Source organism: Ips typographus, linkage group LG16 (genome assembly GCF_016097725.1).
Source record: "Ips typographus isolate SLU linkage group LG16, UJ_Ityp_2.0, whole genome shotgun sequence".
NCBI classification, from domain to species: domain Eukaryota; kingdom Metazoa; phylum Arthropoda; class Insecta; order Coleoptera; family Curculionidae; genus Ips; species Ips typographus.
The window spans coordinates 4,386,005-4,412,373 of record NC_138437.1 but is presented as its reverse complement, the minus strand read 5'-3'; the positions used below and the strand labels follow the sequence as shown (position 1 = coordinate 4,412,373).

The 26,369-nt window shown below is 31.8% G+C and overlaps 4 protein-coding genes across 4 annotated transcripts; 2 read left to right on the top strand and 2 right to left on the bottom strand.

Annotated features, from left to right (window-relative positions):
- Positions 1-703: 703 nt before the first annotated feature.
- Snx17 (sorting nexin 17) lies at positions 704-5,882 on the bottom strand. The gene is made up of 6 exons (XM_081994564.1): positions 5,531-5,882; positions 5,288-5,480; positions 4,878-5,229; positions 4,449-4,818; positions 1,646-1,933; positions 704-1,589 (listed from the first exon to the last, which is right to left on the bottom strand). Exons 1-6 carry the CDS (start codon positions 5,588-5,590, stop codon positions 1,452-1,454), a joined length of 1,401 nt encoding a protein of 466 aa, XP_081850690.1. The 5' UTR covers positions 5,591-5,882; the 3' UTR covers positions 704-1,451.
- Positions 5,883-6,387: 505 nt separating this feature from the next.
- On the top strand, positions 6,388-14,161 carry LOC145739160 (VWFA and cache domain-containing protein 1). The gene is made up of 9 exons (XM_081994563.1): positions 6,388-6,740; positions 6,844-7,120; positions 7,794-8,048; positions 8,108-8,299; positions 8,353-8,565; positions 8,618-8,857; positions 8,911-9,227; positions 9,283-9,472; positions 11,811-14,161. Exons 1-9 carry the CDS (start codon positions 6,588-6,590, stop codon positions 13,604-13,606), a joined length of 3,633 nt encoding a protein of 1,210 aa, XP_081850689.1. The 5' UTR covers positions 6,388-6,587; the 3' UTR covers positions 13,607-14,161.
- Positions 14,162-16,033: 1,872 nt separating this feature from the next.
- Positions 16,034-19,813, bottom strand: CycG (cyclin G). The gene is made up of 4 exons (XM_081994565.1): positions 19,653-19,813; positions 19,169-19,542; positions 17,126-17,611; positions 16,034-17,064 (listed from the first exon to the last, which is right to left on the bottom strand). Exons 2-4 carry the CDS (start codon positions 19,433-19,435, stop codon positions 16,885-16,887), a joined length of 933 nt encoding a protein of 310 aa, XP_081850691.1. The 5' UTR covers positions 19,436-19,542; positions 19,653-19,813; the 3' UTR covers positions 16,034-16,884.
- A 748-nt stretch (positions 19,814-20,561) lies between these two features.
- Rap2l (Ras-associated protein 2-like) lies at positions 20,562-22,099 on the top strand. Its single transcript, XM_081994566.1, has one exon. The coding sequence runs from the start codon at positions 20,890-20,892 to the stop codon at positions 21,433-21,435; it is 546 nt and encodes a 181-aa protein (XP_081850692.1). The 5' UTR covers positions 20,562-20,889; the 3' UTR covers positions 21,436-22,099.
- Positions 22,100-26,369: the final 4,270 nt, after the last annotated feature.

Genomic DNA, 26,369 nt, shown 5'->3' with positions numbered 1-26,369 from the left:
ATTATGAAACAGAGATAATACTGGATGATCTACATATCCGACTAAAATAACAAATAAAAACTGCTGCCATAATATTTAATTGGAGGTTCAGCACTGCAATGTTGTGTTTTTCGAATAAATCAATATTTCTTCAGACATGGGACGTTATTTGAAAAACGTCCCGAGATATTGACCTAAACAACACTAACTTGTGTTAAAACAGAACCAAAAACAATTTTTAGTAGCACGCGCTTTTTTCTTACCTTGTATAGTTCAGTTATACTGCATTAAATTAAACGTTTTTTACATCAGCAAGAAGCCAATAAATTAATCCCAAAGACAGTTCAAACCGCATTAAAATCTGTTGATTCGTTTCGAAACGAAGAGGTTTTAAAAATTACCTAAAAAATCAGTGTCTTGGTTGTTAAAACACACAAACTGCTCCACATTGTAAGTTAATTTAATGCAAATTTGTCTAGATATGAAAAAAACTATACTTTTAGTGTAAATTTGAGGTTTGTATAGAGCATAACTGATGGGCTCCTATCTGTAAAATATCTTGCCGAAAATACCAATTCTATGTTTCTGAATACATCGTTTTGATTAATATGAAGAAATAAATATATCTCGATTACTTATTTCAATTGAAAGTGATTCTAGTTTCCTTCAATTTCTATCCTGGCACTGGAAAGTATTATGTGTTAGATACAATAAAACTATCATGTGAATATTATAGTTTTTTTTATTAAAATAACAAATATACATATGGTACAATAAGATATGCCAAAATACACATTGTCATACAGAGAATAATTTGTTATATATATTATTTAGAGTTACAAAAATATAAAAAAATTTGTAGGTACTTACAGTTGAAGTTAAAATCCAAAGGAATGTAAATGTGAAATATATATTATATCAGCCATTTGAAATAACCAAAATATACTCTACAAATAGTATAAAGTATACACATTTTTGTGTTGAGGCTAAGTTTGGCACTCGATTTCAGATTATAGCTATTTCTACAAAAACAATACAACTACATATAGAATATAAAAAAATAAGAAAATACTATGAAAACACAAACACTTCACTTACGCTATACATAATGTTTCGATTTTCTGTTTTTTATTTATCTCACTAGATCATTTATGCCTATTTATTTAGACAGGTTTAGCAGTTATTTTATGGATGGAATAAATTTAACTTACTCATATATTTTTGCTGCAATGCAAACTGTTACTTTGAAACTAGGCCAAGCTGTGTACCTGTTCAGAGTTGATTATTAACCAATTACAAGAATACTTACAAAAATCACCAATGTATATAAAGTGTTATAAAATAGTTTTAATTTTAAAATAGCAGATCGCCCTTAAAGCCTTAAACATAAAAAACGAGTCACCCAATATAGTATTGGAAAACAATGAGAATACAAAAAAATAAAAACAAACAAGAATTTACCCTAGTAACAACTATAAATCGTCATCTCCAATGCCTTCAAATGCGTGATTTTCTACAAATTCCCGACCGTTTTTAAAAGACACACTAGAAAACTCTTCCTGCAACGTTTTTATTGAAAAAGGTTCCTTGTAAGCATGCCCGTCGTGCTCCTAAAATAAATCAAAATTGAAATACCCTAAAAAGTGTCTAAGTCATCAGGACTTACATCAGAACTATCAAGGCTGTTATCAACAGAAATAAAGTGACAAGATCCGTCTCTCTTCATGTAAGTCAATTTGCCAGTAGATTTGCTCACTGACCTTTTCTTGACTCCGTTTTTCTTCATTAACAACTCATCTACTAGAGATTGTAGGCAGACTGACATTAAAATAGCTTGATCACTAGTTATGGTGATCCATTGCAGTTTATCTTTAGACATAAGGTACTCAAATGATAATTCCAACGTAGAACTGTTATTGCTGTATGTACTGCATTCTATTGTCTCTCTTTTATTCTAGAACATGATAATTTTTCTTAAATTGGGTATTTTGCATGCAGTATCGTTCGTAAAGTAATAATAATGACGTCGATTACAGTATTATAGGCTTGGACGTCAATTTCTTAACTTTTGTGGTAACTTTGATGCTTTGTATTTCAAAAACTGTCCTTTTTCGGACCAGACAAATTAGTTTTTGATCATGATAAAATTATCAATACCAATAAAAATGTACAACATATAAATTTCGCACGTCCCTCGTAGTATATGTCAATTGAGTGAACTAATCAGCGCTCCCACCTGTTGTCAGTCAGGTGCATCAACTCCAGTGTAACTGAACAACATTTGAACACTATCCATAATGTTTAATTATAATTAAACTATCAGCAAAACAAAGTGAAAACTTTAACTTTAACTTAACATGTGTTAATACTCTCAACAAAAACGCCAAAAATCTAAAGGTAAGTAGTATTTTATTATTTTAAATACAAACTTAACTTGTTAGTTAACATTCTAAGTTTCAAACCAACAACAATAATGCAACCATTGTCTATGCTGAGTTGGTCTGGGCCATAAAACTGATAACCCTCCCTAACTTTTGTAGGGTAATGATACAAAGGTTGGGTAATGTTTTAAATTAATGACCTGATTTACTTCAATATTATTTAGGTAGAGCAAAAAAATATCATAACATAATTAATAGAAATTGTCATTTATCAGGATTTGCCTGCATTTGGAAATCGCCTTATATTATAACTTAAAAATTGAAAATAAACATAATAACAGCTGTAATGGTAGTCACATTAGTAGTTCAAGCTTTAAAAATCGCTCAAGTCATACGCTGTTTTTACAATCTTTGTAAGATAGAGAGATATTTACGAATTTCTTCAAAATAAATAAAGATAGCTTAATGAAATTTTGCAGCTAGAGAATATGCAAATTTTGCATTATAAAAAAAAATTGTAATTCCACCAGTGGCGAGCCTAGTATCCTATTACTGAATATTGAGTTTTTAGAAAAAACTGGTACGCCACCAATGTAGTAATTAGTTTAATTTTGTTTCTAATTCTTCGTTAAAGTCTGAAGTCTGAAAATTGCATTAATATGTGTAGAGATATTTTAATTAAAAATGTAGTTATACTCTGTTAAGTAACTTCTGATTGTTGCGTCAAATCCCTTATCTCATTTCATTATTTTGTTTTAGAGGTCATCATTAATGACAGGTTCTGTTGACGTTTTTATCAGTTTTGTAACTAAGCTAACTCTTAGAGTAGTTCTGTGTCCATTTCAATAGTAAAAAGGAACAAATCCACAAGAAAAAAACCCTGTTTTCAGTGTAAGTTGTCTTCAATAACGTGCTTTTTGTTGTCTATTGATGCCACATTTTAAAGAGGGTTGCATCTTGCTTTTTTGCATTTTGAAATCTACTGTGCAAAAAATCAGCTCTAAGGGTATAAATAAAGATGAAAGCTTTAAAAAACGACCTAGCAAATGCCACTGTGCTATTCAGTGGTTTTTTGGACAAAATGTGATAATACAGACATGATAGTTTCATAAGAAATCAAAAACAAGGAAACCACTGCAAACATGAATGCTCACGCCAAAAACGATGAAAACCTTCTTTTTTGTATTTTAAACTAATCAAATATCCAAATTTTTTGACTTTAATTTTTTGAGAGAAGTTGCTGAACACACTATAGAAATTAAACCAACAATGGCGCGTTTCTTATTTGTCTATGTGACATTTTAATTTATTTTGCAATCATTAAAAAATCATTGAAAAACCGCCGGTATATGAGTTGAAATTTCGGCATCATTACAAAATTTACAGTTTTACAACCAGTTGAACAACAAAACCAGATCAATAAGCTGTTTGTAGCAGTTTAAAAAAATTTTATATTCAGTTAATCATTGAAGAAAGTTGTGGTGACATATTGCACTTCAATAAACAATTTTAAAAAAATACAACCCTTGCAAAGTTAGTTAATCAACTTAAGACCACCTCCACAAACAATTTACATCTTAATGATTAATTTAACACAGTTTTAACTAGAATGACGCTTTTTTTTGTCTCTATAACCTGTACATATAATTAGATGTAAGGAATACAAGTATAATAAAGTTTTATATTGTATGTAAATAATAGGCAAGACCAATAGGTTAATAGCCTTTTTCATTAATAAAAATAAAGATTATTTATATATATAAATAACACAGTTGGTAATTTCCTACAATATTTAAGAATCTGAATTTTTACACCTAAAAAGATAAGTGCTAAAATCTTTTTTAACCAGTTTCTTAATTAATTTGAAAATTAGTTGTTACTAGGAGAGTTGGGTTAGGTCAATTTAAAACAACTGATAAGAGTTTCTTCAGAGTCTACTTACTGAAAAATAATAGAATGATATCTATTAGAAGAGTTGATTTTTTCAGTCACTTCCAGGAGTAAGAATTTAAGTTTTTACTGTAATTTTTGAACTTACACCCAAATATATGAACAATACAGTAATTAAATGTATAAAAGAAAACTTACGCTTGTAGCTGTAATCCTCCAACATCTCATTCTAGTCACCTTGAACACTCCTTCCTTCACCAGATTACCAGGACCTAAGATTCTCAAACTTAACTCCTCCTGCCCTATAGCCACTAATACTTTGGTTTTAGGTTGAGGGTAATCACAGTAACATTGAGTAAATTGCATAAAACCATAATATTTTAACTTTTGAGCAAATTCAATGTATTCTTTTTTGGCAAGCCTTGATTTCAGTTTCTCTAGTTGAGTTTTAGCATCTCTCATAGCTATAATCCATCCCCTTTCTATATCAGATACAGTTTGGAGGTATAGTATATTTAGTGCAACTGGGTCAGTCATAAGTTCCTTGTCATAACTCATGTCCCAATAGCTACAATGCCAGAGTACTTAATGAGTAAGATTGACCAAAAAAAAACTCAATATACTTACTCCTTTCTAATAATAATTCTAGTTGCACCTCTCATAACTTGTTGTGTCATATATGGTGCCTCAAAATGGAGCAATTTTCTTAAAACTATCATATCACCTGAATTATCAACTTTGATGAGGTAAAGGGCAAAATACTGTATGTAACTTAATGGCAAGTTGAAATGGTTTAAAGCTTTTGCCAAAACTTTATCGGTACAGTCAAAAGTTGAAACCCTAATTTTAATAGGAAAACTGTTGGTGACGAACACCTCTAAATTGACATCTTGCCTTTTGGCACATGCAGTTTCTTCTTGAGCAGATAGTAAAAATCCACATAGTTGTTCAGAAGACATCAATTTGGCATCTTGTCCCACTGGATCAAATTAAAAAATTTACTTCTGATTATGAAGAACTAGATTGATTATTCTTACATGTTTGTATGTATTTTTCTAATAATGCTCTTCTTTCTTCCAGTTGTCCCAATGTAAGTGGGAGTAACTTTTTGGGAGGAAAGGGAGGTATATTGTCACTACCAAACTCTTTCTTTAATTGCTCATTTAAATTGTGCAACTGTTTGTACCTGACCGTGCAGTGGAAAACGCCGTTAATTTGAATATTATAGCCCTTAAACAATCCTTTACAACAACGTTTTATAAATAAACAACAAAACTTACAATAAAAGTGGATCCATTGCCTTCATTTAACTCTTGAGTGTCTGGGATGGAAAAATGCATTTTTACCAAATACCACAACTTTTAATACTCTGTAAACTTAACATAACAATATGTTTGACTATAAATAAGTGAAAAAAATTAAATTGTGTACTTTCCTTAATAATCTAATAATAGATATAGAAATCAAATAATCAAAATAGGTAGGTAGATCTTTCACATCCTTGACATTTTTTCGCAATGTTTTGACATAAGGAAGGACAGCGTTGCCAACATGCCAACACAAAAATTTAAAAATTGGAGGGATGGTTGATCAAACTCGGTAATAATTTAAAATAACGTTATCTAGTAATAAAACTAGCCATATATGTATGTTAAAAACGTGAGAGAAAATACATTTCCATTTCTATAAAAACTGGTAAAAAAAATGCTAGTGACGCATATATCGAGTGACGTCCACGTTGATATATGCAACGTTGCCAGACTACATTCGCATCCCCCATCATATTCATAAATTAATTTAACAAAAAAATACGAACCAAGTGAACCAACACCAATTTTATAAATTTGTAGTATTTATTTTAAACTTGAAACTGAAATTGAAAGTTAAATAAATCACAGGCCACTGTATATATTTCATGGTGGCCAAAACGCGCTAATTACTTCAGTTTTTACTTAAAACGAAAAAATATTGGCCCTGACCGTGCAGTGACCTGATCATTTTCAGTAGAGTTTTTCTTTAATCCACTAACATAAATTAAAGTTACTAATTTATTGGCAGAACTGAATGGTGGCAACCTGACAACGTTGAATATGTTCTGCCAACTGTCACTGTCACACAAGTTGGCAACATTGGTAATCCAGCCGTGCTTCATGAGCAAAATGTCCATGAATGCTGTCTGTTTGTTTATGTTAAATTAATTTTTATATAAAGTTATGTGACTTCTAGAGTTTATTCTAGTGAATGTAAAATGATAACTTATTAAAAATTAACCCATAGCAATGTGTCAGCCTTATGGTTAAGCGTAATTGTAGTTAAATACAATGAAAGCAAGGAAACATGGATCCAATACCAAATACTATTTTGATGTTAGTTGTATCCAGCTTATTTTGTTTCCATGTAGTTAGTGTAGATGTTAAAGATATCTCCAGTAAACTAAGTAGAGATATCAATTTAATTCAGTCTGAAGAACTGGGAGTACCTTTTATTGAGGTAAGTATTGCAGTAGTATAATGTATCTTTAAAAAGTGATTAGTACTGTTTAAAGTCCCCCTTGTTAACCAAACAACATGTTAACAAAAGTTATTAATTGCAGAAGTTGTTCCATAATTTCAAAAACTTACCAAGTTCAACAAATTCAGTAAACTCCCACTTGAAATTAATTGTTCAGAAACTGGAAGATAAATTAAACCATGTCTTTTCTGGTCTGGGAAATGCCAGTAGACTCTTAAAGGACTTTCATATGGATAATGTGCATACTTCCTCAATTCTTTTACCATGTGAGAGGGAAAGAAAACAAACTTTAGACCTACACCATAGTGTGATTGGTAATAGCAGCAATAGTATTCGAAATTTTTTTGGATCAAAACATGGTAAGTTATAATTTCTAAGTATACAATGTTTTGATGTGTTTGAATAGGTTGTGAGTTGATGTATTGTCACAAACAGAAATTAGTTACTGTAATAGTTTCTTATAGTTTAACATTTTTCTATTTGTCTCATCTTAATGTTAATCTAGTAAAAGAGATTTTGTCAGTGTCTACTCTATTTTAACTTACTCAAAATAAGATAGTCAATGTTACTATAACTTGCAACTGAAATAAACATTCCAGCCAAAATATCCTTACAGTAATCTGAGTGTTAACTTTAATGTTGTTCTGAGTATTGAAGGTATACAAGTAAAGTAGTAGTTAACTGGGACTTACAAAAATAGGCATAACAACAAGATCAATAATAGTACAACAGACAGGCAATTAGGTCTTTTTTGGAATTTTAATTTCAAAGCAAACATATGTTTTCAGTTAAATGCATGTTGTTGGTCTTAGTGTAGCAGTAATTTGTTGATTGTTCTACAAGAAATTTGTATTATTACCAATGTGCTTGTGCTGTATCATCTTATCATGATTTCTATATAGGCAATGTTTGCAAATTGGTTTTATATTTCAAGTTTTTTAAAAACTTTAGATCAAAAAAATCTGATACACAAATCCTAATAATTGTTTTAAGTTTGGTAAAGCAAACATTATCACTAAAATTGGTTTTTAGTTTTATTTCAATTGCACAAAAATACATCATTGTACAAACCAATATCTAATGCAATAAAGCAACAATATTTGGTATCAGAAAGAGATATAAGAAATAGTCAATATTCACAATTCTCTCACTGTATTGGAAATGATGAAATGATAATTTGGAAAAACTACATGTCTCGTCAGAAATATGTCAGAAAAAATGTAGTTCTTGTAGTGGACCATGGTGGGTCTTTAAGCAAAACTCAGCTCCTAATTGCCAAATCTATAGGTAAGTCCTTTATCTGATGGATTTTTTGGTAAATTTATTGAGTATTTTAATTTATCCAGCCAAAGAAATGCTGACATCCTTGAAACCATATGACAGGGTTGCTTTAATAGCTGTAGCCTCAGACTGGTCTTATCCTGAAATAGAGTGTTCTAATGGTAGAAATACCCAAGCAAATATTTCTTTGCAGGAAATCACCCCCTCATATTTATCCCATTTAAATAATTTTATTGATTCTTTAACCAGAGGAAGTGGTATGTGAAGTATTTTCAGCTTGTGACAAGATAATTAAATATATATGTTTCAGGATCGACAAATCACACTGTTGGAATGCAAAAAGCTATTGAAGTAATTTTAAAGTCACCCAATATAGTGGAAAGTGACATCACTATGGTTACTTATGTAAGTCGCGGGTTGTTATCGTCACTTGCTGACGCTAAAAGTGTGTTAAAAGTGATAGCCCAACAAACTGATCAGATTCATTGCCCTATTTACATCCACACATGTGCAGTGATTGATGGTAGTGTTGAATAATTTATTCTTGGCGGTTTTGTAATTCCGTTCTTTTTTAGATTCAAAACCTGTAATGTATGAAACCCACTTTCTTCAGGATATAGCTGATCAAAACTTTAGCAAGCATAATATTTCTAATGTTTTGCATCACTATAGAAAACGTGGTTATATGCTGACGGTTAATAAGACTGATGATATAGGATTTGTTATAAATAAATTTTTTAGTATTTTCAATACTGACAATCTTTTTTCTATGGGTAATAAACTATCACTGCCTTATTGGGATCCACAAAGTGGAGGTATGTCATCTTGTACCTACACAACCACTTGAATACATCAATTTTGTTTTTAGACTTAACTGTGTCATTTACAAAAGGCATAATGTTGGATCCATTTGCCTTACTAGGAACTGACATTTTTTTATCAAACATTGTTGAAGATATAACATACTACAGTAGCAATCAACAATATTCGTATGCATTTCTCATTGATATGGAAGGTCGGGTTCTGGTTCACCCTTCCATTTTAAGACCATCTGCTGTTAGTCACCAACTGTCATTTGTTGATCTTAAATTAATTGAAACCATACCTGATGTGGAGTTACTACGAACTAGAGTGCTTATGGAAGTAAATGGCAATCACATCACCAAAAATATTCAGAATGAAACTGTGAGTAACACTTTTTGAATTGGTGAACAATTGTTCATTTGTTCTTGGTGTACAGCTGGAATACTATTGGATGAGAGTAGGGAATTGGTATGTGGCTTGTATTGTTGTAAACCGAGGATATGGGACGTTTAATAGTCCGTTCAAAGCTCCTCCCAGCACGTCAGTAAGGAAACTCCTTTATCAAAACTTGGATGGGGCTGAAAATCATAAGTTCTGTAGGCATCTATCACAAATTGCAACTTTAGGTAAGTTGGAATCACTTATACAAATTTTATGCTAGTAATACAATGATTTTGCTATGTGTGAAGAGACAGTAAAGGATTGCGCAATCGGCCGAATTTGTTTCTGTCACCGCCAGACCAACATTTTTATAGGCTATTTAAACTTCTGTGGTTACAGCGTTTTTTAGGTTTTTATTAGTGCTCACACTATTTTTAAATATTTTTTAGGGTTGCATTAACAAGAGACGTTAAATATAATCTTGAAAGGCAAATAAAAATATTTTTACCATGTCTAGAAACAAGTTGGATCCGCTTTATTAATATGTAATTTAATTGATACATAATGCAATTCAGCTCCCTGAAAAATATTTCATAAAATTAGTTTTTCTACTCCTATGGGGATATTGGTTAATTCCTTAACAGTTTATAGAACGAATAAGAAGGCAATTGCCACTGGCGGAATGGAATCACAATCTAATGCTATATAAAATAGTACCAATTTCAGCTAATCTTGAATGTGAAGAATGAATTCTTTGATTTTCATCCTCACTGACAGTTTTGTCATCAAAACATTGCATTTTGACTACTTTACATACCTTATTATATGAGAAAAATGACACGAATTGACAATTTATAATAAATCAGCTGTCACACAAAGTTGTTCTGTTGTGTTCACATATCAAAACTGATATGTAAACACGCGGAAACCTTTCAAAAATTGAATGTGTATTTTTTGTAAAATTTGGTAAGTAATTCCAATTAGTCCTAGAAAAAATAGACTAAAACTCGGGCAAATTGTTTATGTCGCTCCGTCCGATTGAACAAAAACACAAACTTTCATCCTTGTGGGAAAGATTCACCCTTGTTGTACAATATATTATTTTTACAAGTTTATTATATCACTCCCTGTTTTAAGACGTTTTTGTAGAAACATTGACAGTTATTATTACACAGATTTTACAAGCCGGTTTAAAAATATTCAACCACACCATGGAACTTTGGATTGTCCATATAGTAACAAAATAATTAGAAACGTAAGTGTTTTATTAGAGTTTATTGGCAAAGTTCATGATAACTTCAACTTCAACAAACGTTAACAGGCATCAACCTCAATCATAAAAAAATATATATAATAATACTACACCTGCAGAACTCAAACCATTAGAAGGTTAAGTTACCATGCAAATGGTGTATAAAATAAAAAATACAATGTGTTTTGCAGAATTAACATGGCAAAGGGAAACATCCCCTTTAATAAATTTTAAATATGTAATAATAATAATATGTCTTTATTTTGAAAAAAATACTGTTTTATACAATGATGAAGAAAGAGGGAGGCATCCAACTGAGTTGCTCTTTACAACTCCCTTAGGACCTAAGTAATTTTTAATAAAAATCTACATATAAATGTTTTAACAAGCAAGAGTAAAGAGCAGGTTAATATAAAAAACATTGAAACCAAGAAACAACTGAGAATTAAAAACTACAAATTACACATTTATATAGTTAGAAAAATTAAAAATATCTGTTTAAATTAAGGTTAAATGTATAATTTGAACATTTCTAACTGAATGAAACTTTTTAATTTTGCTAATAAAAGTTAAGATAAGTAATGATAAATATTTTAAAACATATTTTTACGACTTAAAACATAGTTTGAAATGGAACACATCATCAACACCACAATTTTTACAAACAACAAACTAATTTGAAAACTGTTCAATTAAAGATAATCAGTAAATCTTTTTAACTAGGTAAACAAGTTTTTGTTGCTCTCAAAATGCAGGCTGCTTCAAAATATAATTCACATTAATTTGTATGTAACAAGTAATAAGTTTATTGTACTAGAAAGCACTAGGTAATATGTACCACTGTGTATTGTGTAAGAGTAAAATCATTCCACTTGAAAACTTTTTTTCTTTTTGGAAAGTGAAAAGTAGACACTTTTGGGAGTTTTCCTGAATTGCTGTTACAATTTGACAGACAAGTTGACGGTATATTGTAGAGGCGGGCAACCAATAGAATTTAAAGTAAAAAAAAATCAACAAATTACACAACAACGAGGGAACACTGGTGATAACACAATAAAATAAGCACGAACTACACTTGACTAGAACAATAAAGTTATGAAAAGGCAGCAAACACAAATTACTTAGGCAAGTAACCTCAAGTCTTGACTTTAAACCGTAAAATCTCATCTAATCAAAAAATTGCAAGCTGTCCTATTTTTAACAAGCACCTTCTATGCTTTCTAGTATACGGTATTGAGCAATCCTTTACTGTCTACCGTCTTTGTGCTACGATACGAAGCCCTAATTTGTCTCGCCTGAGCAATACTACAGCAGTATCATTCTTATTGCAGATGTGGCTTCATTATACTTAAGCAGGTCGTGTTTTCAATCGCCGTTTTCGGCATCGATGACTAGTCAAAGAGGTTTAGTGGACCAAGGTTTCTTAGCCTATTTAAAAGACGAGACGGGTATGCTGACTAATCCAGGTTTAAAAAAAGAAGTCAGAGACGAAGTGTTGGCACTGGGACACATTTTAGACTTTTTGCGGAAGAAACACTTATCTTCTGAAATGTCTAAATATGTAGTGAGACGTTACGCATCTTCGTACAGCGGTGTGTTGCAAATGTTTCCGGGTAGTGTGCTAGGGAATAGGTTGGAAACAACGAAAAGACCGTGGTTCATACGTGCCTTACAGCATCGAAACAAAACTGTATTTATACCGCCTTATTTAGATCGAGGGGGGGCAGGATACATTGTAACTATAGCATATGCAACTCCTCAATTAGTGGTAGCTATGGATGTGACTTATGGGTACATGTTACGGTTGCTTTTGAAGTATATGCCTGACTGCCTTAATGAAAAAATTACTTGTTTCTTAATTGATGATCAAGGGTATATAATTTACCATCGTAACTTGACTGATGTGAATGGAGCTCGACCTGTTGAGCAGCAACATATAGTCCACCGGGAATCTTTAGTTGCCAATGACATTCTAAATCATAAGCAATTTATAAAAAAGATGTTGTGCAACGATTATGCTGATGGAACAATTCAGCGTTTTTATCGGCTCAATACTACTTTCACTGATGACTTGGTAAATCATATTCCTGGTGAACATTGTGTTAGTTATCACATCACTTCAATTCAAGACACTAATATTTTTGTTGGGATAGTAAATACTTCTTGTGAAGTTGTCCCGGCTTTTTTTTGTCCTTGCAGTATAGTAGACCGTTTGTGTCTGAATTGCAATAGAATGGAACAGAAGGAGTGTGAATGTCCCTGTGAGTGTCCATTAGAGTCAGAGGTGCCTTCTTGTCAAGAAGGAAACCAGAACTTGACTGATAATTTGCCTTGTAAATGGAAGGCGGAAGAAACATCTAGTGTTGAAGCCACTTTTACTATGAGTTTTGATAACAGCCTGGAACCTTGTTTTCCTATAAATTGTCAGAATGAAAGGTCTCTGTTAGACTGCATTGGTGTGATTGGTTGTGAGTGGTGTAAATATGACATTAATGGCGACTTTCTCAAAAAACCGTTTTGCTCTTCGATTTCCAGTTGTTTTAGTGGAGTTTATGGTTTAAGTACACCATATAGAGAGGAAATTCATGAAATTCCTCCTTCAGTAGATTCAGAGTATTCCCCATTGGGTCCGATTTTGGGATTAATCATTGCCATGTTTATGCTTTTTACTTTACTTTACATTTGTTACCGTTCATACACCAATCCGGCAGTTGACCGTATATACTTGTCTTCCACTCAAGATCAGCTTAGAATGAGCGATTTGAATGTTAACAATGAGATATTTCACGATTCGGGGAATCACAGGGACAAGTTGCTAAAAGAGGAGTTACCAGCTCGTTCCCCTTATTGTGTCGCTAGCAACTACAGAAGAAACAATACCACCGCTGAATCAGATCATGGGTATTCTACTATGACTCCTCATGACGAATCTGAACACCTGTCTTTAGCTCCTATGGAAGCTGACTCTTTCGAAGACGACATTACATCGGATAGTACATCTGTTCATACCGGTGTATCTGCAAAAAATAATCCCTCCCATGTGGTTTCACCTATGTTTACCAGAATTCCTCACAGAAACTGTGTGGTAGTCCCTGTAACTGTACATAGAAACATGGAGACTACTTAGCATCACTTAATGGACTGTAAGGTTGTGTTCTTGCCTTTATTACATTGTTTAATGGATTATTTACTATTCAATCAATGTTGTGTTGTATTATTTGCATGTTTTAACTTATCTTAGCATTTTTAATGGTGTTTTGCATGTTATGAAGTACAATCAGATTATAGTGAGAACTATTGCCACATTAAATAGTGTATTAAAAAATTACTAGTTTAAATTTGTTTAAAAATTGAATTTGCGCGAACCCTTGTTAAGTCAATGTTTTTGAATCCTTTATAGTATATATAAAAAAACTTTTGTCATTTTTTATATACATTTATAGGAGCTACACACTGTATAGTTAGGTACCATCGTCGCGCTTTTACACTTTACCAAACACAGTATTGTTTTTTTAATTTTGTTTTATAAATAAATCAACTTGTACTTTTTTAATAACTACCGCTGCTGTTTGTGATGTTTCAAGTTTACTATTTAACTTAATCGTCTCTTCATTGGATAATAAATTGTACCTAACTAATTTTGTACCTTATTAAAACTTTTAATAAATGCTGTTTTAAATAATGTGTGAAGTTTAAAATTGATTGTCCCTGTAAAATTTCCTACAGCAGTGGAAAAGTTTTTACTTTGTAAACCTCTACTATCTGAAATTTCCTATTTATCGACGCACCATATACAAGGTGTTACAAATTCGATGTATTATGGCCGCATTTGTTTTCAAGCTCAAATCTCCATGGAGCGAGCAGTTTTTGACGTCACGATAACGTAATTTGACCAATTGTCAAATCATTTTAACGTCAAAAAAGATCTGCTCGCTTTATAGAGCGTGAAAACGAATGCGGTCACAGTTGATAGAGCTTTAGTTAAATGGAGGCAATGTTGCGCATTTTATTGCTAAATAATCCGTTGAAAAAAAATTCTATTACATTGGGAGATATCCCATAAAAACCGGAAAAATTAAATGTCTTTTTTATTGTTTTATTACTTTAATATTGATTATTATCAATGGCACCTTCTGAAGGCACTTTTTTACACTATTCATGAAAATAATTTTAGTTTTCAGTTTTTTCAGACGTTTCGTTTTTTAATAATAAATTAATAAGCATTTGGAATTCATATCTTGTTACTTGTTATAATGAGTAGATAATTTAGTTTGATATGATTTAATAATTAAGTTTATTCCAGGCCCAGACTAGCCAGGTTCGCAATTGGGACGGCCCCTGGCCCAAGGGACTCTCACATAACGTACAAAAAAAGGTTTTAGTAAATTAACGAATCTTCTCAGTTAAGTTTTAAGCCTTTTCTATTCTAGTGAACATTCTAAACTGTTGAATATACGGGTTATTTTAAACAATTCTAGGATTATTTTTTAATCCCTTACTTTCTCATTATGATAACAAATGAATTCCAATTACTTACTTATTTTTTTAAAAAACCTGGAATTCATAAGTATTACCAGAATAATTTTTTGACAAGTGTGGGACTTAATTAGATGGTATTTAAACAAGGAATTATAATTATTTCTTGTCATTTATCATTGTAACACACAGTCCCTTTCTGGACCATCATTGTAACACTTATCAGCCCCACGTGGTAGCTGCCGCCACTCTTAGGAAACTAAACACTTATTTTGCTGACATCAATCTATGCCTCAACCTCGAAAAAACAGAAACTGCCATATTTACCTTGAAAGAAAAAGATGAAGGTAAATCGTTCAAATTTTTAGGAGTAATCCTTAACAGCAGGTTGCCTTGGAAACACCACATCACCCAATTGACAAAAAGCCTCTCTTCGACCCTATTTCTCCTCCGCAGAATCTCACACACCAAAACTATCATATGGCCTATTATTCTGGGGAAATTCGACAGACTGGCAAAAGGTCTTTCTGTTACAAGAAAAAGCCATAAGAATTATGGGCAAACTAGAGTCCTTGGACAGCTGCAGAGCCTCTTTTTAAGATCTCCGAATTCTAACCTTACCAGTTACCAATGTTTGGCACATGTGAAATCCACAATATCAGAATTTGCAACAGTAAGCAGCAGACATCATTATACCACAAGACACGGTGAAAACTTATTAACACAAAGACACAGACTTACCTTAACCGACAAGAGCTAGATTAATAACAGCATCAAACTGTACAACTCCCTGCCCAATGAACTAAAAACTTTGCCCTATGCTACATTTAAAACAAAAATAAAACAATTACTTTTAGATCTGTATCCTTACTCCTTAGATGAATTTTATATTAGCAATAGTTACACCATAAAAGTAATGTTATAGTTATGCTGTATATTGTGTAATTGGTAAAGTATATGTACCTTTGACAATGCTAAACACTGCGACGCAGTGTACTTGAGCAAATAAAGCATTTATTATTATTCATTGTAACGGTTTTTTTACCTCTTTTCCAACACCTCGAAATAAAACTCCACATTTATGAAAAGTGCGTGTAATTGTTTTAAACTAAAACAGATTCAGACTGCCATTCAGTGATGGTAACGCCAAATAAAGACTAGTAGAGTGAACATTTACAACAAACAGACTTCAATGAAAACAAGCATTCAAAAGATAAAGCTAAAAATAAATAAAACATTTTTTTTGGAAAAATTATTAATGACAAAAATAATCTTTGCAAACAAAATTTTCACATCATTTAACTTTGACTACAAACTTTCTGGCATTCTTACACATAAACAAAAAAGATAAAAGTCGGAAACACAACTTATAAGGCCACACAGATACTAAATGTGTATGATTAAGTGCCGGTTGTACAATTGCGGTTTAAACTTACAAATGATTGAAGTGGAATTAATGAATTGAACCAAATTTAATTATTCAGCTATTGTACAACCAGACTGATTAACAGAGTACATATCGTTTTTGATATGAAATAGATTGATAACCATTTAGAAAAGCAGTAATCTGAAAAATATTTTTTTATTTAAAATCTTTAAATTCAGGTCACTTCTTATTACATATAGTAATAAAATGCAAAACGTGAACATGTCGTCAACAAAACTTTGTTAAACAAAATACTCTTGGAGCGATGATAAAACCTAAAGCTATAATAAAACCTACTCTTTTTTCAAACAGGCGATAAAGCTTTTTTTTCAAACAAATTTCAAATACTTATTATTAATATTAAACATTTTTTGACCTACCAAAGAGTTTTAACACTTTTTTACTTTTAGTAGGTACTTAATTATCACAAAAAATAATTTAAACACCACTCCATGGGTGATTCTGTGTGACCAAAACTGCTGTACTACAAAACTAAAACATGTTTACTCCTTGATTGGTTTAAAGAAAGGATGGTAGGAAAATAGCTTGGAACAATGTTGGATGGTTGAAAGTGAAAAGTTCCAGGCCAATCTTTGGTGGGAATGGTTTCTCTTCTGACTGTCATACTGCTTCATCACTTTCGAAACTTGCATGTAACACAATTTTAATTCTGCTGGTCTTATCTGTAAAAAAGTTACCATTTAATATACAAATTAAAATAAAAAGACTGAGACTGTTTGTTACCTTGCATTTCAACTGAATCTCCCTGATAATTGAAAGAAACTGCACAACTTCATTCAAACACAACACAGACTTGTTGGGCAAATAGTGAGACATGATTTTCTCAACTTCTCTCTGGAACACCACCAAAGCCAATGCTGAAGATCTCAAGTAAGCTGTGGCAGAATCAGTTAACAGAACTTCCAGTAACACAAGCATTTTCTCCCAAATTTCGTTAACATCTTTAATTATTAGCTCCCACTGTTCAGTTTTCATGCATTTCAGGATCTCCACATACATTCTGAGAAAGTCAGCAGCAGTTACTGGTTTTTCATCATCAAAAACCCGGACTTTCTCTCTAACAATATTAGTCATTCGAATTACATCACCAGAGCTACACTTGCTTTGAGAGATTTTGACAAGTTGATCAACATCAATTTTTAAATTACTTTTTTCAATTGCCAATTGCAGACAGCTTAATGTTAAGCAACGCAAGAACTTTTCTTGAACCTGCAAAAAATATATTTTTATGAAACATTAGCTAATTATTATCATTAAATGCAAAACTTTTTGAACTGAGTTTATCTAAGAAACTTTCTAAAAAACTAAGAAATTCATACTAGATAAGAAGCTGGTTTTGGCTTGATAATCAACCCTAAAATATAAAAAAACATACACTTTATAAGGAAAACTGCTTTTTTTGAAAGAAGATTTTGAACAATTTTTTGTCTACAGTGGATTGGATAGTGTCATACAGAAAATTGGCCTCAAAATTAATTACTGTTGAAAAATGGACGAAAAATAGAACAGGTTCATATTCAGATACAGGTTCTATTTTTCAGCCTACGGGCCAACAGAAAACAATTTTCTAATCTTCAATAAAATTCAGTTTAAAAAAACCTAAATTTTAAGTGCATGTTACAAGAGGAGTACTGAAGCAAACAGGAAAATGAGATCATTCACTTTTTCAAATTAATTAAAAACCAATCTAAAAACAGCAAGTCATTATGAATGACTAATAACATAAAAAAAATAACATTTTTCTGTCTAATTGGATTGAATATAGGAACATATCTTGGCTGTAATGTGAAACAGTATAAATTTTGATAGGAACCAAGATTTGCTGCAAGTTTGTGTAGGTCAATTGTTGTATTCAAGATCTTGTATAAGACATTAAATAATCTAAAACGGCCTTTAGAGTTAAATATCAAGCCATAAAAAGGCATACAAGGTGAAATGGAAGAACATCACCTGTCACAAGCTCCTGGTCTATACAGTCAGTTTTACCCCCAGAACTGTGAATTTAAGTGCTAATTTTGTGATAACACTGATAGTAGTGGTAATTGAAAGATAATAGACTGCTAAACAGAAGATTTATTAGGGTCTCAGTCAATGAAATAATTACTCAAGTTGTGATAAACATGAACTTCTTACAAGGGTCAAAATTAGATTTAAAAACTTGAAACCATTTGGAACAATCAAGAAACTTAATAATATGAGCCTCCAGGGCATTATGATGACCTTTGAAAATTATGTATGTACTATTGTCTCTTCAAAGGAAATGCTATTGGAATTTAAACATTAATCTTTTGACATTTCCTTGACAATGTAGGAGATGTTTATCTACTTCTTTGAATAAGTTGGCATTAAGTTTTTAAATATAAATTTCTAAATAAAACAATCTAGTTTCAAAAGCATACTGTACTTGGGCAGAACAGTGCAATATTTTATCTATATTCAGATTTGCTTAGATTCCAAAGAATGTTGTTCTAACCAGTTTCTTTAGGCATTAAATTTGGGTGTTAAAAATAGAAGAGATACACCTGGTCATCAACTTTACCACTTATTTGAACCCATATATGCACTTAAAATAACTTAATATTTAAGGTAAATTTTCATTCTTTGTATAGGTAAAATGGTTTCCCATTATTGTTTAAAATCAAAATATAAAATTTCTGACCTCAAAGTGGGCCAGTGATAATGATCAGCAATGTGTATCTTTATCAGAGTGAAGTAAAGGCAAACTAAATTTAAATATAAGTATTATAATTGTAAAAATGCACTCACCCTCATTTTAGCAAGAAACATATCCAAGTAACAGACAGAGTAAAAAAAGGTTGAATGTGGTAAGTCAAACCATACTCTCAGGAAGCGTAGGATACTAACAGCACCATCCCTCAAAGCAACAGTGACCTCACCAAACTTAAGATCATTTTGTGTGGCCAACAAGTTAGGCCTAAATGCAGTTTCAACTTGTAGGGCTTCTTCAATGTTGAAAGCAAGAGGTTTTTGTATCACAGCATCCGGTGTAGGCCGGCCCCTTCTTTTGTCCATGATTTGGCTGTTGTTCTCTAAAGTGAAGAGGCACTAAACACACCTTACCATTCCAACACCGCGTTTCAAAAAGTCGGTACTGGCAAAAGGAGAGACAGGCCCAAGACCTGTAACAAAAAACAAGCTCAAACTTGTTTAGTATCCCAAGTGTTCTAGAACGTTTTGAAGGACGATTCTTGGAGATCTGAATAAATGGATTTGGAGGTTTATTATTTACCCGGATGCTTGTACGTAGCTTATTTATTCTCTGTAGGCTGTCTTTTTTGGTGAAGCTTGCTGCGGTCGTCAATCCCAAATTTCAATAGCAATCAAACGTTCGACTGTAGTACGACTAAAAAACTAAATTCCCAAAATAATCCAGAAACGGGATTGAATGTCAAAACGGTCAAGTCAACGTCAAAGTTTAAGCAAAATGTCAGATGACAGTTTCTACGACGTTGTCAAATGTTGCTAACTAATTTTAGCAATTTTAATTTAATTAATAAATTACGTGAGCATTGTATATAAGTTAAATAAAATAACTTGTTTCACAACAGCTTCTTGTTCTAAAATGTAAACTAAACGTTATTAGTTTCCTTTTATAATTTCTGATCAATTTGACAGTTACTATTAACAAATTGTCAAATAAATTACCAGTACCAGTACGCGTTGCTTCCAAAAGTAAAAACAGATTATTAGTATCGTGGGTAGAAAAGATAAAGGTCGCTTATTTTCAGTTTTATTTGCTTATTCTCAAATCTGAAATCTAAATAAACAACCCCTGCGTTAATCTAGGTTTGTTTTTTTCAGCTTGTTAAGGGAATATGACCGAAGAAACTTCTGACGGTTGTTATCTTTGCGATCCTTTAAACATAAATAAATAGGTCTTGTGGTTAACTGTAAAAGGAGACGAGTGGCGTAATTGCATAGCTGCAACAATAACGAGTTTATATTTGTTTTTGTTTTGCACACATTTGCCGTTGCTTTCTAATCTGTACGAACAGTTTAGATGGTTTGACAACATGGCATGGTAAAGAACGGTTCTGATTGGTGCGGAAATCGTACGCAGCCTAGTTGCCAGTTGCGCGTTCGTTATAGAAATACTGTGTTCAGTATATACAGAATATAAATGAAAGCATAGGTTTATTGTTGAATTTGTGACTTTGTGAGCAACGTGAACATGAATGAAAGGCAACAATGGAGAAAGAAAGAACCCGTCCCCCCTTCGACCTCGCCGCGTCCTCGGTCCTCATGGCTCCCCGCATGAAAACAGTGCGACGAGATGAGCGATTCGCCCGTTCTCTGTCCAACTCTAAGATGGCGAATATGTGTACTTAGTAGTTGTTTGTTGAGATGGCTTTCGAAAATGTGATAAAAGACTGTTCAAAAAGTGATAAATTTAGTTAAGTCGCGTGTTCGTGCAATTATTAGGAAAATATAAAGCTTTCGAAAAAGTATCCAGGGAAATTAGAACAATGCGTGAGTTTAAAGTAGTCGTCCTCGGATCGGGTGGGGTTGGGAAAAGTGCTTTGACTGTTCAATTCGTATCCGGATGTTTTATGGAAAAATATGATCCTACGATCGAGGATTTTTATCGTAAAGAAATCGAAGTGGACAATTCCCCGTGTGTGCTAGAAATTCTGGACACGGCAGGAACAGAACAGTTTGCCAGCATGAGGGATCTTTATATAAAAAATGGACAAGGCTTTGTCGTAGTTTATAGTTTGACAAATCATCAAACGTTCCAGGATATCCGTCCTATGAAGGAGCTCATAACTAGAGTTAAAGGTACTGAACGGGTGCCTATCCTCCTAGTCGCAAATAAGGTAGATCTTGATCATCAAAGAGAAGTGGAGTATGATGAAGGAAGAAGTCTTTCCCAACAATGGGGCTGTCCATTTATCGAAGCGAGCGCTAAAAACCGAACCAATGTTAATGAAGTATTTGCTGAAATTGTCAGGGAAATGAACTTTAGCCCAGAAAAAGAAAAACGAAGTTACTGCTGTTGTACTGTGCTCTAAAAGGCAGAATCATTGTTTTATAATTTGATGATGGGAACAAGTCATAATTGTGTTACAGCAACACTTTTTTGTGTTAATAATGCAGATTGTCAACAATGGATCTTCTCAAGTACCCGCTCATTTCTACCAACTAGTTCTAATTTTGATGATGGCTTAGATCTGCACAATATCTACATATATTTTTATACTTTGAACAAAAGCAGGATCATTAAGATGACATGTGTATTTGCTAGTTTTATAAACTGATTCATATCTATCATAATCTACCTAATAGTAAAGTATAGTGCCTGAAACCACGTACTGAACTGACTGCAATTTTATGCATGGATTGGTACTACCTACTAGCATCGGCCTAAGTAACATGGTCCCAGTTATTTTCAATCCAGCCAGGGACTACAACCTACTCCATGCCAATAGGATATTACATGGTTTTGGAATACCAGTGAGTTCTGTTTGTCTATGTCTTTAAAGATCTGTGTTGTACCATAAAAACTGGATAATAATAGGACATTTTAATAAAAGATTGGTGTGTTTGAAACTGAGTGCTTGTCAAATAATTCATGTTTTGTAAAATAATTTTCAAACTGATGCTGATTGAATGTGTGTTCTGAGAGCCAAAAAGGATTTGTGATATATACGTATTATAATAAAAAAAATATGTGGATATTCTTGTTTCATTTACATGATCACACAGCTAAGTCAGGTAATTATACCTGTAGGGAGCAACCAAACAGAAATTATGAAATCCACATATTATAATTTATTTAAATATTACAGTGGAGAGAGAGAGAAAGTCAACTGAGACATAATATTGCTTCCAGTTTATTACTGGTTCACCTCATAAAATGAATCATTTAATAACAATTTACTGGAACTAAATGAGCACTAAACTTGTTGATTTTAACTTTACAAGTGGAAGAGTTTCTCAGACCATTTAAATTCTTGACAATTATGGTGAGATAAATAACCAAAAAAAATTTATCTGTTTAATAGTTTTCATTAATACCACATCTGCAAGCCTGCAGGAAGTTGATTATCAACCTAATTATACCCTATTTACACTTTATACTAACCAGTAATAAGGCTGTGAGTAATGGTGGGCATTTTAAACTAGAGCAAATAAGGCACCTAATAAACAGTTTATTCTCATCCATATTGGTTCAGTTTTCAGTTGAGCATTAAAACATGTAAATGGCTGTAGTGATAACATTGTTTTTCTTTTTTTTTATCAGTATTGCCATTAACAGTTGTCAGATAAAAGAGATTAAGACACAATGTAGGTTTGATTGTAAATAACCATTTATACAGGGTGGTTGTGATGAAGATTTCAGTCAATTTGTATTACATTTTCCTTGGTTTTTATCAAGTAGATTAATTTAATGCTATTAATGGCAACCTTGTCTTTATGTTTAGATTTAACTAGGTTTAAGTTATTGCAGTTCCAAGTGCATAAATTTAATGGCTTTTCTAAATTGGTCTACAATATTTTTTCTTTGGTTATTAAACTACATAATGAGGTGTTGTTTTTCCTGTCAAGTTATATTAATTATACTAATCTTCCAGTTTTAATAATTTGACATTGAAAATCATGTTTAGTTTGAATTCTAGCTATATAGTTTCTTTACAAAGTTTTCCTTTAAATTAATAAGCCCATATGTCTGTTAAGGTAAACTTTAGTAAATTAACCAGTAACACAAGGTCATGACATGTTTTGCTACATTTTGTTATTTGTCTAATTTGTGAGTTGCTAATATATTAAGTTAATTGTGAAAATACTCTCTTGATTATCATCTACTGCTGCAAGATTTTTGTACAAATATTTGCTACAAATTACCTACTGATATAATACAAACTGAAATGAACATACAAAAACATTATTTTTAACTTGGTTTAATTTTCTGGTAGTTCATATTGTTAAGGCAAATTATGGTAAAATTTGTATAAACCATTTTTTTTCTAAAGTTAAAAACAAAAAAAAAAAGAGTATAACCAGAATTATTTTTTTAACTTCATATGGTTTGTGGTTGTTTGCTAAATTGTTGTAATGTTAACCAACATGTAATTTTTATGGAAGGTTTCAGGCAATATGGGAATTTACATTTACTTTCAAAGCACAGAAGGATTGTGTTCACTATTCTGAAGATTAATCTTCATTATAAAAATTTGTTAACAAAAATTCAAGAATCTTTATAGCAAAATCTCTTAATTTAGTAGCTTATTGACATAACCGTCTTTGGGGATTAGGTATCAGCACATGTGATTTTACAGCTGTTATTTTTTGATATGAAATTGTTACATTTGTGTTTGAAGTCCTTATCTTAATGGTTCTCTAAGCCCACTTACTGAGCTGATCTGTACTGAAATTGAATCTTAATTTTGCCAACTGTGTAATGTAATATGATACATGTTAGTTTGTAAGTATTTAAATTAAGACCATTACATCATAAAACTTTGAATTTTGCTTATCAAAAGTCATTAATGTGGTATATTTGTTAAATACTATATATGTTAACGGCATGAATGAATAACAAATCATGCTAAGCAAAATTGACTCAGGACAATTCACTATTTATGTTAAGGGTTTTCTTAATGATAATTTAATGGATTTTGTTATTATCCAGGATATTATAAAGTGGTTTTATCAGTTTCTAATTGTTATTACTATAAATAGCCAAATAAATGAGTGGCATGGCAATCAATATTATATTGTACTCCACTGGCTTTTTAAATAAGCAAAATTTATTATGCTACTTAAATTGCTGTATATTAGTCCTGTAAACTCTAAAATCGAATTCATATACCAAGCTAGATGATTTATATACATATTTGATCAAATAATTCACAAAGGAACACGTTGTACATAAGGATTATACAAATAAAGATGAAGTTTATAGGCAGCATATGAGTGGACTTCCATTTCAATATTTAATCTATAAACATGTTAAACTGGTATAGCCTGAACAAGGTTCCTGTAATTCAGCTAAGAGCTTTAAAATTACCAGAGCAAATCTGTTTTATATAATGACTTGGTACCTATATGGTATTTAAATAAATAAATATACATTTATCAGTAAACATAGTACTTTAATAAGCTGAAATTTTTAAATGTGGTCAGCAACTTATGTTAACCGCAACTACTATTCCTTATAATAGTTGATAATAACTTCCCAATCTACATTACTATAAAGTGCATATCGCGTTGTGGTTTGTGATAAATGAAATGTCAAGAATTTTATGATAATCAGTCATATTGGTAATGGTAATTAAACATTTGGTAGGTATATGAACTCATTTTTACGACTACCTACATCATGGATTATCATACTAGGAACAATTATGTAATTAAGCTTTCTATACATCACAGAGCTAACTCAATTCATACTAATTTGGATTTAATTAAGTAAGATTAATTTTCCACGATTGTTTCATTCACGTGCTTTATTGCTACAAGTCATGTTAGTAATTACCTACATTTACAGGGCGTCCATTTTTGATGGTTTTAGGAGACACACTATATAAAGCTTTGCAAGTTAAAATCGTGTGGGTAGTCAGGAGCTTTCTCTAATTAGCTCTAATTTCACAAATGGGAGACATCATTTGACCCAAAAGCACAGGTTAAATTTTCTAAAGAAATTCTGTAGTTAAAATAGGGTTTTCACTTTGTTTATGTCAGAAAATAAATCCAATAAGTACAAACAAATGATTTTTACTACTTTGCTCTTTAGCTCTGTAACTGAAATGATAGGTACCATAAAACACAGAAAATACTAAAATAAACTAATAATATAAGAACCAACAAATTCAATCAAGTCACAGAAAATTAAATTTCAACTTTGATTGCAATGAAAGTTTTCTTATTAGAATTAATCTTTTAGATAGTTTTAGATGAATTGTGACAGAGATTTCATCAGAACCGTAAACTTGCTGTTAAAAGTTTTAATTAGGTCTTCCAACTTTTCAGGCTGGTAAGTATTGGTTTGGTTGCATGGCAGATGTTTAATAGTTCGACCCTTTTCAAGGGTTCATTCATATCTGTAACGCCCTCTACTAAAATCAGTATTTTAAAACTTTGTTTTGAACTGAAATTGCTTAATTTAGAATTTTCTTCTCATGTTTTATGTGGTTAGGATAGGTAATTCAGACTATAGTGTTATGGTTCAGGTAGGGTGTGTGTGTGGTACTACCCCTATGCTTTTAATTTTTTCAATATACTCATTCCTCGAATACCTTACATCCGATGACTAAGGGCACTTCTGAGAAGGTTGTAAAAAGTGGTAGCTTTTTTCTGTAACCATTTTTGTCGTCAATGGCTTGATATAGATACTCTTACACGTTGATTTTACCTTTAGTAGTTTTAGTTTTCAAAATATTTTAATAATAGAGTGACATATAAATTGTTTAAAACATTTTTTCGTAATCTAATGTTATCTTTAGCTTATACTTGTTACATGGAGTAGGTTTTTAAAGTTATTTAAAGTTATCATCGACGTTTCGATTACTAATGGAAGTCTTTTTCATATGCAAAAGCAATTATAGGGCAATCGATAGAGCTTTTTAATATTAACTCATCCATTCATCGATTGACTATGGTTCATTTGGGACAAAACATTTATTTCACCTATAAAATGACGCTTTCTATACACTCATACTAATTTCCATCAAGTCAATTTTATCTGAGAACAAATACAGACAGAATGAATAAATTTTTGCACAGTTAGATCAGGCTCTGGAGCGGGACAAATAATCTACCGCATGATGCATCATCATATATGATAAGATAATAGCATATAATGTTCAATTAACCAGCCTTTTATAACTTTGTCACCTGATGAATAATGTGGATAAAATGGCAGTAAACAAGTCTTTTTTCAACACATCAAATTTACGGTGTGCTTACATATTTTTACAAAAATTGAAAACACCATAAAAGTGAA

What these genes read in the sequence shown, in the direction of transcription:
- Snx17 (XM_081994564.1), bottom strand. Translation starts at nt 5,590, where the DNA reads ATGCATTTTTCCATCCCAGACACTCAAGAGTTAAATGAAGGCAATGGA. An exon ending in AGAATTATTATTAGAAAGGA is followed by an intron (nt 4,819 to 4,877) that starts GTAAGTATATTG and finishes CTGGCATTGTAG; the next exon opens with CTATTGGGACATGAGTTATG. An exon ending in GGAGGATTACAGCTACAAGC is followed by an intron (nt 1,934 to 4,448) that starts GTAAGTTTTCTT and finishes ATCATGTTCTAG; the next exon opens with AATAAAAGAGAGACAATAGA.
- Rap2l (XM_081994566.1), top strand. Translation starts at nt 20,890, where the DNA reads ATGCGTGAGTTTAAAGTAGTCGTCCTCGGATCGGGTGGGGTTGGGAAA.
- CycG (XM_081994565.1), bottom strand. Translation starts at nt 19,435, where the DNA reads ATGGACAAAAGAAGGGGCCGGCCTACACCGGATGCTGTGATACAAAAA. An exon ending in TGTTTCTTGCTAAAATGAGG is followed by an intron (nt 17,612 to 19,168) that starts GTGAGTGCATTT and finishes TATTTTTTGCAG; the next exon opens with GTTCAAGAAAAGTTCTTGCG. An exon ending in AGATTCAGTTGAAATGCAAG is followed by an intron (nt 17,065 to 17,125) that starts GTAACAAACAGT and finishes ACTTTTTTACAG; the next exon opens with ATAAGACCAGCAGAATTAAA.
- LOC145739160 (XM_081994563.1), top strand. Translation starts at nt 6,588, where the DNA reads ATGGATCCAATACCAAATACTATTTTGATGTTAGTTGTATCCAGCTTA. An exon ending in CCTAATTGCCAAATCTATAG is followed by an intron (nt 8,049 to 8,107) that starts GTAAGTCCTTTA and finishes TAATTTATCCAG; the next exon opens with CCAAAGAAATGCTGACATCC. An exon ending in TTGGGATCCACAAAGTGGAG is followed by an intron (nt 8,858 to 8,910) that starts GTATGTCATCTT and finishes TTTTGTTTTTAG; the next exon opens with ACTTAACTGTGTCATTTACA.